Below are 11,154 nucleotides of genomic sequence, written 5' to 3'. Positions count from 1 at the left end.
TAAAGTTTTTTGGAACCGTCAGCATTATTTGTATGACGTCAACGAATACAATGGCAACATTAACATCAATATGGCCGACTTCAGTTTTTGACGTTTGTGTGCAGTGCCGTGACGTTTTCTTATTATCGTGACTCGGTATTACAATAATTACGGTTATGTTAATACATTTTGACTCAGTAACATTATGCGTACAACGTCGGCTTGTATCTGAAATATTTAGTGCGTGAAAATTTGATTCGGATCAAACTGCGTCCCTTTAAAAAAAATATTTTTTGTTCATCGGAAATCGTGATCAATGTGTTAAAACAATAGACCGCTTGCGATGACAAATGTTTGCTTGATAGGCTTTCTTTTCGAATGCCAAATTTGTTAGTTTAGCCAATCAAATGATGTTTGGTCACTGCTCGCAAAATGCTGGGCGCTGAGCTGTTTTGTTTACTTCGTAATGAACGATAATTTGAAGCGAAGCGATAACATGCTGAACAAAACACAACGTTTAATTTTAGGCCTATTCATACTGCTCCTTGTTGATATTATTTGGGTATCGTCTTCAGAACTCACTAAGGTTGGTTTCGTACTTTGTATTCATTATATCATTTTTTTCTGAAACATATTGCAAATGATACTATCTACATGACATCCACTGTACTTGTGTTTTTACAAGAATGTCATTTATATTTTCTGATTGTGTATTATTGTGCATATTCATGCCATAAATCCATTAATTGTTTTCCTAGAAAGTACCTACTGGTCCAGCAAAATATATATTTTTATTCCAATTTTGAAAATGTAACAAATGACAAATGCTTTGTTTTGTCAATTTTCCCTCCATTTTACTTCTTTTGCCGTGTAAACTTCAGAAGTCGACCGAGCCGTAATTTTCCAAAACTGCTTATGGATGTTTCGGACCAAATATGAAATAATTATTTGCAAATCGGTTATATGAAAATATTGCTTTGTTTCTAGTACATTTACCACAATGAGAAGTATGAGAAGCCGTTCTTCAGCACATATGTCAAGACCTCCATGTTTACTCTGTACCTGTTTGGTCTCTGTTTCTGGCCGCCGTGGAGGGATAACTGTACACGCCCACCAGCTTACATGGTAACATCATTTGGTTTTATTTATCATTCTCTATAATCTGCAATTTTTAAATCTTTATTTATCATATTCTACAGGAAGTCCAGAGCTTTTGTATCAAATCTGGGATGTGGTGGGAGGCTTGTAATCTTACCTATTTATATCCTTTTATAAATTAATTTGTAATGGAAAGTGTAAATAGAATTACAAGTTTTTAACTGCTTCATATCTTTTAGTACGAAAATTCAACAACAAAAAAATTCAAATTTTAGATCTCAGACGCCAATATTTAACCCTTACTGGTCCAATGTCGAATCTCATTCGACATCGATTTTTTGCTCTTAGGTCCTATGTCGGATGTTATTCGACATTTTTTTCATCATTTGTATTATTTATTTAAATTCCAATCTTACATTTTTGTCACTCGTATTTATTACAACAGTATGTGGAGCAGAGGACAAAAGATTTTTTTTACAATTGGAATGTAACTGTCTACCTAGATTTTTTTTGATTTTGGGGGACCGGAAAGGGTTAAAGTAATGGAATAAAAAGGCAAAATCTTATTTTCTTTTATTTCATTTGTATGTACATTCTCACTAAAAAAATCTTTTCAGCTTGTAGATCCAAATGCGGAGGATGATAACTTCTACACTGACATCAACATGAGCTTGGTAAGATTTTTTTTTTATTATATCAGTCTAATTATTATGAAAATTATCATTTCCTTAATCCCGGTAGATTCTACAATTTTTTTGTCATTAATGCAACTCCATTATAACTAATATTGTTTTGTTTCATATTACTATTAAAAAAAAGTGTCAATAGTCAATTAAGTTTGAATGAACACTATTTTGTTGATTCATTAGTATTAATTATATGAATACATAAATCTATTTTTTATAATAACACACGCACACAAATATCAGAATCAAATTTTAGATTTACCCAAAAAAAAATAGTTATTAGTACCTCGTGAAGATCCAAGAAATATATATTTTTTAATGGATAATGAATAAAAAAATATCGTTACTTCTTTTGAAAATGTCTTTAACCAAATTTATGCTGCACTCATTGATAGTAATGTTTTTAAGTAATCATAAATAATGCTTTCTTTACTCAAACTACAGTACCTAAAATTCTTAAGCTAAAAATAGAATCCAATATACGTATATATTATTTCCTGCTTCGAAATATCTAATGTGCATTGAATATTGCGCCATGCAATCAATATATGTTTCATGGCTGATGGGGTGAATTTGAACTTCTGATTTATTTATTTTTTGCTGGGACATTTCAATTGTTCTTAGTAAAATGTTTTTTTTTGTTTCTTCATATCCCCAGATGTACTACTTACATTTGCAAAAGTTAGCCTAACTGTCAATGAGGTATTTTCTGGGTACTTCATGATAACTTGATTTTTTACAATGTTTTGAATCCCACAACGGTTATCAATAGTAAAAACCGGCTGTGAAAATTTGTTCAAACTTAGTTATCACTCTATTCCTTATGATCTTTTATAAGTGTCGAAAACTTAAGAAAGCAAGGTTTATTATAAAGTGTGTGCGTGATTAAGTCAATTTTATTTAGGTCAGATGGTATTGCCAACTCCCTGATACTCTTTTTCTCTATCTTTAGTCAACCATTGCCATTCTTACAGTTTTTACATCCTTTCAGAGTGATTCAACATTTGTGCCTATCAGGACCCCGGAAAGGGAAGCTGCAGAACTGTCGGCATCAGAAACTGATGAGGCAGGACAAAGATCTGTGCGATTTAGCAAAGTTGCTGAGGTATGAATTTAAAACAATATTGATTTTGACAGAATTTGGCAAATTACTCGTGCTAACATCTGTTTGCTTTTCAGGTGCGTCACATGTCTGAGAGTTGTGCTGTTGAGGCGCTCTTAGCACGCTTGTCACATGCCGCATCGATGAGAGCAAGTGAAGCTGCCAGACGCCGCGCAGCTAAACTGAGTGCCAGGCGCCAGGCTAAAGTGGCACTGTGTTTTTGCCTTCTCGTAAGTGTATTTTTTGTTTTTTTTAAATATTTTTATGAAATATTGTCGTCAAATGTAACAAAATTCAGAAAATTAAAAGAAAAAGTAATAAAACAGACAAATTATATGAAATATGTAGCATAATTCAAACGATGAATGCGGTAAAATGGTGGATAGAACGATCGATGCGATCTATTTTTGTATGAAATGAATTCGGGGTAGAAGAAATAAACGACACATCCGGGAAAATGATTATTCGAGGAACGATATATAGAGGTTTCACTGTATGTGCCTTATCACAAATACCATAAGTCTTCCTCAAGCGTTTCAGCAGAATATTATGGTCACCCATATGATTTTATGTTTACATCCCGGTTGCCATATGCCTAGTATTATATCCACTAATTTATTTATTTGTTCTAGTGGTTCCTGGCCAACTACACATTCCAGGTGTCGCTGGCGCTGACAGAGGCCGGCATTGTGACAGCCTTGTCCTCTGCGTCCAGCCTCTTCACGCTGGCTCTGGCGGCCATGTTTCCATCCCAACCCGGTGATCGGATCACCCTGTCCAAACTGATTTGTGTCTGCATCGCTCTCGGTGGAGTGGTCAGTATCTTCTTAACCAAAAAAAATTACATGAGGATTGTCTCTGGCAATATCAAAAATCTTCAATTTTCAGTTGTGCATGTTTTCGGAGTGCCCAGAAAATGTACTATATTCCAGCAATAGCGGCATATTTTTAACTTAATATTTACCCGCTACAGGGCAGAAAATGTTGTTTTTGCATTTTGAAGAAAAGGCATTATTCAATTATTTTTTTAAATATATTAAATATTTTTCAAATGGAGAAAAAACCTTCAGGTTTTACCTAAAAAGATCTGTTGCACAGTAATGAAGTTCAATAAGTGGCTTGATATTTATTTTTAATACATTGTATTTTATTTTTAAACTTTAAAAACGGTCTCCTGAAAAATCAAGTTTTTTTTATTTATGACGTTCTTGAAAGGAGTGAGCGATATCATTTCAACTGAACAAAGGTTTGTTTTCAGATATTTAAATTTATATTTTGTCGATATAGTTTGTAATGTAATAAATGTATACATTTATCAATTGTAATATTTTAATTTTAAATGTGAAGTTTCCACTCTATGTGGTACATATGTACCCACCACGTTGTCTTAATTTTTTTCTAGTATCAATAGTTTGTGTACAAATACTGGATTTAACCCCCAAAAGTTAACTTATCAAGATTTTAATACAGATATCAATAAAAACAAATATTTTTCGAAGGGAATATGGATTTCTGAGCTTACAGCTTATACATAATTGGCTAGTTCAACTTTTCAATATTCACCATTCTGTCCATAATTATATACATTCTCTGATTCTTTAAACTTGTATATATCTTTCTGTGATATGAGCCAATCATATGCAAGTTCAATGTGGCAATTGTTGATTTTTTTACGATGTAGATATATATTTTTTTATAAATATTTTTGCAGGTCCTAGTCACTTTGTCAGATATGACCGTAGAAGCCAAGAGAGTGCCCACAGGAGTAATCCTGGCTCTAGTGAGTTCCTTCTTCTATGCAGCTTATCTGGTATTTCTTCGGAGGAAAGTCGACCATGAGGATAAGATGGACATACCTCTTTTCTTTGGTAAAAAACCTATTTTCATATTTTTCTTATTAAACTAATTGCCTGATCATTTTTTTCCTGATTAGTTACACCTTGTTGTCCGCCTCCGTAGTGTAATGGTCAGCACGCTCGGCTACTGTTCTGGAGGTCCCGGGTTCGATTCCCAAGGGGGGTAAAATAAATATAAGTGATTTTTTCACTGTCATATTTATTCAATATTACCCTGGACTGGTACCTGAAGCGGAGGGCTGATCACCTTTCCTTCATGTGTAAACGATCAAGATAACACTGCGTTTATATGACGCAGTGCCCTATGCACCATTGCGGTGCGGATAAGGGTTTTATTATATATATATTATAGTTAAACCTTGTTGATTTCGATTCGAAGAGATCAAAATTTAAAGAATATTTAACTGTTAGTACTGAGAATCGATATCTGGACTATCTCTAGTATACTTTGCCAAAACTGCGGCTGTCGATGTACCGACGATGACGCCAGTGTATTTTGGCGGTCCAATTCGTAAATAATATTCACAAATAAACAAATTTAACAAATTTATAGCAAAAAATAGTTGTATATTTTTTGTAAAAAGCTATTGTCTTCGCCCTTACAATGTCTACTAAATTAAAAATGAACCGTCTTTGAAAAAAAAACTTCAGCAATTCTAGCATGCATATAAGAAAAAATCTCGGCACTAAAATGATTAATCTAAAAAAAAAACATTGAACAACTTTGCATATCCATATAAAATAATACAATTAAATGAAATGCATATAAGTATTAAGAATTTTATAATTTATATGTAACTTTGTTCTAAAATCACTATAAATATTTTATTATAACTTAATTATAATGTCTACCGGTTTCCAAGCTAACCGCTGCTTTATCAAGGCTGATTAATAGACTTTATCAAGACCGATTTATAGTATTAATCAGTCTTGATAAAGAAGCGGTTAACTTCGAAACCGGTAGACATTATAATTAAGTTATAATAAAATATTTATAGTGATTTTCAAACGAAGTTACATTTAAATTATAAAATTGTAAATCACAAAGTTAGTGCTTCAAATATAAATAATATTAAGAATTTAATTAATATTCCAACATGTATTTTAGCTTTTATTGTCTAACTATTTTTTCTCTTTATTTTTTTAGGATTTGTTGGTCTGTTCAACATGTTGCTTCTATGGCCCATGTTCTTCATATTCCACTTGACATCTTGGGAGTCCTTTGAGTGGCCGAGCCGTCAGCAGTGGGCCTGGCTGCTCCTCAATGGTTTGGTTGGAACTGTCCTGTCGGAGGTGCTTTGGTTGTGGTTAGTATCACAATAATAATAGTTATTTTATTCCATTTTGCCTCGACGTTGAGTAACCAGCTCATCGAAAGTTTTAAGAGTTTTGAGTACTTGCTAGTGTACGTAACAGAAAATGGCAGCCTTAAAAAAAACTGTGAGTGAATTTACAACTTGCAGGCACCGAATTCACCAGTATGAAGCTATCTGGGGATTGGATTTGTATTCTTCGAAGAGCAAATGCCACCTATATCGCTCACTCCTTTCAAGAACGTCATAAATCAAAAATCGTCAATTTTCAATTGTGCATGTTTTCGGAATGCCCAGTAAATGTACTATATCCCAGTAAAAGGGGCATATTTTTAACTTAATATTTACCCTGTACAGGGCAGAAAGTGTTGTTTTTGCATTCTGAAGAAAAGGTATTGTTTAATTATTTTTTTAAATATACTTAATATTTTTCAAATGGGGAAAAAACCTTTAGGTTTTACCTAATAAGATCCATTGCACAGTACAAAGTCCAATAAGTGGCTAGTAATTTATTTTTGATACATTGTATTATATTTTTAAACTTTAAAAACGTTGATTTATGATGTTCTTGAAAGGAGTGAGTGATATAATGGTTTGGTACCTCACAAGGGTATGGATAAATGAATGAATGTTTCGAGTATAATTGATCGATCCCTCTTCCCACTTTAGGGGCAGTTTCCTGACTTCGTCCCTGATTGCCACGATCTCCATCAGCCTCACGATCCCCATGTCCATGCTGGCGGACATGATAGTGAAGAAGGTGAGCTACCCGGGACTGTTCTACGCCGGGATGCTGCCCATGTTCCTGTCGGTGTTTGCGGTCACGCTGCTTGCGCACTACGAGAACTGGGACCCGGCCATGGTGCTACTGAGGAAGGTGCACTCGAGCGTCCTGCACATGAGGGCCGTTCACAATAGAAGTTTAAGGTAACGCTCCAAAACCTTACTGTTCATGCCAAAAATTGTGTATTTTTTATAATAATTTGTTGATTAAAATTGTAGGCATAAATGTATTCGAGAAGAACAAAGAGACTCAGTTCGTAAGTTTTAAATGTTTACAATACTGTCCCCACCATATGCAACTCCTTTAAAATCGTATATAAGGGGTGGAGGATCAATATTTTTGTGCTCAGATTACATTAATATTCAAACGTGTATACGTCGCGCTCGCTCCTTTTCTATTTGTGTCGCTTTGTTCTTCTTGCCTTAATAAGTGTTTTAATTTTCGATATATTGGTGTCGCTTTGTTCTTATAACTTTGTAATTTTTTATAAATAAATAATTGACTATCAGTTGTGCGTTTCCGTCTTCCTCATCACAAGTGTTCCAGTACCATTAGACCAAACACTTGCGTTTTCATCACCATTCAGCATCAGTGCTCTTATATCTGTAATGACACGGAAGAGACTTGTACCCTTCTTCCGTTTCACTACAGATATATTACTAGCTGTAGTTGATGAATAGAAATGAAAGAAAAGAGAGTGCGTACAATTCTAAAGGTGGAGACTGACCGGAGCATTTTGTCGTAACATAACGTTGTAACATTGCTCGCGGCGAGCATCATCGAACATCTGAAACTATGGATGGAGTGCTCGGTTTGGTGTACTGACTGCCTGAATGCTCGCATCGTAACATGTTACGTTACGATGAAATGCTCCTGTCAGTCTTCACCCTTATGTTGAATTTCACTTGGGAAGCAAAAAAATATTTTAAAAAACAACAATGCTAAGTGACAGCAGCTGTCAAGAAGCATGCTCTCCACCATGAGCGATGTCTAGTAATGCGTTTGTTGCTGTTACGTTCAACAGATGGCGCTGCCACTGCGGTTCGAACTGCTATTTAAAAAAGTAAAAATATCTGTCACGGTGTATATAAAAACATCGGCATATTTGAATGCAATAATGCGTCAAAATTTCAGAGCAATTGGTATATAACTTTAGGAGATTTGAACTAACGAAATCTTACAGTTTTGTTTGTGTAGTTAAGGGCTGATGGTAATTCTCTATTTATTATTAATCCCTTTCAGACCTGGTGAACATTACAATATACATTGATCTTGGCACCCAAATCCTGTAGCTCATAATCGTGATTGAGAGAAGAAATATGTAATAGCACCATTAAGATTACCATTTATTTTCTCTCATTAAAATATAATTTTTGCCATTTAGAGTGTGGAATATTTTGCAATAGCAGCCCAATGTTGTGACTTCGGACTATCCCCCAAAATTTTATTAATTCATACACTTTTTTTCAGAATCCAAGACTTAGATGAGCAAACAGAGGCCCTGATAGGCATCAACTCTTGCCCGGAGGACCATGAAGCATGAATTGTATGTCACAAATAAAAACAACACAATGTTTAATACGTTGGATTTTTCCTGTTCACAAATTATATAGGCATAACTTGTTGATGAGGCAACTTTTATTTGATATTCTACAATAATGTTTCTTTTCTTTTCATGTAATTTATATCTACAAGGTGCCGATCCGATTGAATTATTGTTTGCAATTATTAAAATAGATACATTTTATTACCTCCATTCACCTTAAGTCTATAATATATCTATATAGACTAGCTTCGCTTTCCTATTTTGTGCTGATTTAAACTTTGAAATGGTTTATTTCCTCTCTATACCTCTTTGTAATGGCATAGAGTTATTGTTGAAAATTGACAAATATTTTTAAAAAATACCTAGTATTTTCACACAGTCGTCTAATATGATGATTAATTAGCATAGACTAATTTTAATTTTTTAGTTTCAATGAATTTTTGTTAACCTTTTATCTGCCGCCAAATATTAATACGGGGGATGCCCGGCACGCTGCAATTATTTTTCGCTAAAATTGTCCTATGGTATGTCATAATTATTCCAGATGTCATATCTTAACACATTTCAGATGGGTATTTTTTATGCTTGTGGACTGCTGGCGACGGGATTTGATAATTATGTACATATAACGCATAGATTGGTTTATAACATTCATATAAAAACGTTGGATAATTCCTTCTTTTCTGCCTTTGAAATGAGGCCAGTGCAGAAGGTAAAAATACCCTTAAGCATCAATCGACCGAACGGGTAGAAATACCTTTCCCGTCTAAAGTGTATAATAGTTTGAATAATGTCCGAAGTGTGTTTATGCCATAAGTATTCCAAAAGAGGTTCCAATATTGACATTTTTAATAATATTTGACCTTGACTAGTAAAACGAGTAGGAATTAGGCGGTCTTACAATTAAAAATTGGATGTTTTACATGACTGGCATCAAAAGCATGGATGCGTGAATCGTAACTTTTAGTTATGGCAGTCAAAAGGTTAAAAATCATTTAGTTAGCTTCTAATACCCCCATGTAGTATATTAATTAAAAATACAGTGAAACCCGGATTTTACGTGCCCGGATTTAAAGTTTTCCCGCCAATTGCGTGTTATTATTTCAGTCCCGATATATTTCAATACATTTATTACCCGTTTTTACGTTTTTTTCCCCCAATTTACGTCGTAAATATTTCAAATATGCGAGTTACGCGCGCTTGACAATAAGTCTGCGCAGTAGATACATTACTTCCGCCGCGATTGGTCGGCGAGCGACGTTGTGATTGGTCGATATCTTTCAATTTTAACCGTTAGAATGTTATGACGTTTGTTCTGTCATTCTGTTTTTGATGCTTCTTTTCTTTGACATCATTCGCGATCATCATTTACACACAGTTTTTACGTTTTTAAATTTCTTTTATTAGTTTATCACAATCCTTTAACATTATTTTCTCAAGTAATGTCCCAACAAAGAAAAGCTTTGTCAGTGCGAGAGAAAATGAACATTCTCGAAAACGTTGATAAACACGTTGGTTCACGCGTTTCGCCGGCGCATGATTTGGGGCTACAAATCACTACTTTGGCTACAATAATTAAAAATCGGGTTTCGATAAAAAAAAGTGCAATGGAATGTGGTCCAATGGTGACAAAACGCATGTACATATCCACATCCAAGTACGATAAACTCGGAAGAGATTTTGAAAAAATTTTAATGTTATATTTTTTCAATACCCCCTATTAGCATTTTCCCTCCAATTAAGTTTTTACATTTTTTTTCAATAAAAACTAAAATATAAAACTTTTTTTTCAATAATTAATACGAAATAACATTTAAAATGTTGTGCATTTTTCCTCCAATCAAGTTTTTAAATTTTTTTCAATAAAAAAATAAATTCAAACATTTTTTTCAATATAAATAAAAAATAAAATTTAAATAGTACATTTTTTTAAATACCCCCTATTTGCATTTTCCTTCCAATTAAGTTTTTACATTTTTTGTCAGTAAAAAATAAAATTTAAAACGTTCTTTTTCACTACCCCCCGTTTACATTTTCCCTCCATTTAAGTTTTTTTTTTTCGGTCCCTTGAAAAATGTAAAATAGGGGTTTCACTGTAGTTAATACTAATTTCTTATCAATTGTCAAATTCTAAAACAATGTTGCTCAAAGCTGACAATAGTTATAATTTTTATATCGCAAGAACTGCACATAATTTTAATAATTGTTGCAATCTTTTGAGTTTCATATTTTCCCTCGTGTACCTTGTAATTAAATATTTTTTTGTGATTTTAATTGTATTCCACAAATTAATTATCGTTACCTATAAATTAAAATATCGTACATAAATGTAATTATGTATAAAATATAAAACCCTGTATGAACCACACAATAAGGTATTCTCAGAAGAAAAATGTCAACGCATAAAATTATAGAAAGAAATGAGGATTCAAGTATAGTTATTTCAATTACACCAAAATTGAAACTGCACATAGTGTGACATCAGACATGTCCATGACTGGTTGACTTGCAACATATCTCGTGTGTGTTGTACTGTCACCGCGGAGTTTCCATACCCTATTTGTACCGGAAGTGGTGTTTGTATTTACCAAATTCATAATGATGCAATACGCCGCCAACATATAACGTAATGTTTTATTCTGGCAAGAAAATTTTACAAATAAAGATGATTGTTGGTTTTTTAGATTTTTATATACTTCTATGTATTCATAAATGATCAGCTTATATCAACAGTATGTCTTATCTGATATTTCAACTGAGTATACCCTATTGGTTATGGTAAATGTTAGA

At 33.4% G+C, this 11,154-nt stretch overlaps 1 protein-coding gene across 2 annotated transcripts; it reads left to right on the top strand.

Annotated features, from left to right (window-relative positions):
- The first annotated feature begins 82 nt into the window (after positions 1-82).
- On the top strand, positions 83-10,785 carry LOC148311792 (solute carrier family 35 member F5). Of its 2 annotated transcripts, XR_015839335.1 has the most exons (11): positions 83-565; positions 967-1,104; positions 1,695-1,751; positions 2,755-2,868; positions 2,943-3,095; positions 3,498-3,680; positions 4,577-4,733; positions 5,869-6,028; positions 6,704-6,961; positions 8,289-9,406; positions 10,464-10,785. XR_015839335.1 is itself a non-coding variant. In XM_088278343.1 (10 exons), exons 1-10 carry the CDS (start codon positions 446-448, stop codon positions 8,359-8,361), a joined length of 1,413 nt encoding a protein of 470 aa, XP_088134469.1. In that variant the 5' UTR covers positions 83-445; the 3' UTR covers positions 8,362-10,275. The 2 variants fall into 2 exon arrangements, 1 of the variants encoding a protein (XP_088134469.1); XM_088278343.1 differs by lacking the exon at positions 10,464-10,785 and having other exon boundaries at positions 8,289-10,275.
- The last annotated feature ends 369 nt before the right edge of the window (positions 10,786-11,154 follow it).

The sequence above is a fragment of the Brachycentrus maculatus genome, unplaced genomic scaffold (assembly GCF_059751285.1).
Source record: "Brachycentrus maculatus isolate JH-2025_06_01 unplaced genomic scaffold, ASM5975128v1 h1tg000056l, whole genome shotgun sequence".
NCBI classification, from domain to species: Eukaryota; Metazoa; Arthropoda; class Insecta; order Trichoptera; family Brachycentridae; genus Brachycentrus; species Brachycentrus maculatus.
This window is presented reverse-complemented; position numbering and strand designations above follow the sequence as displayed.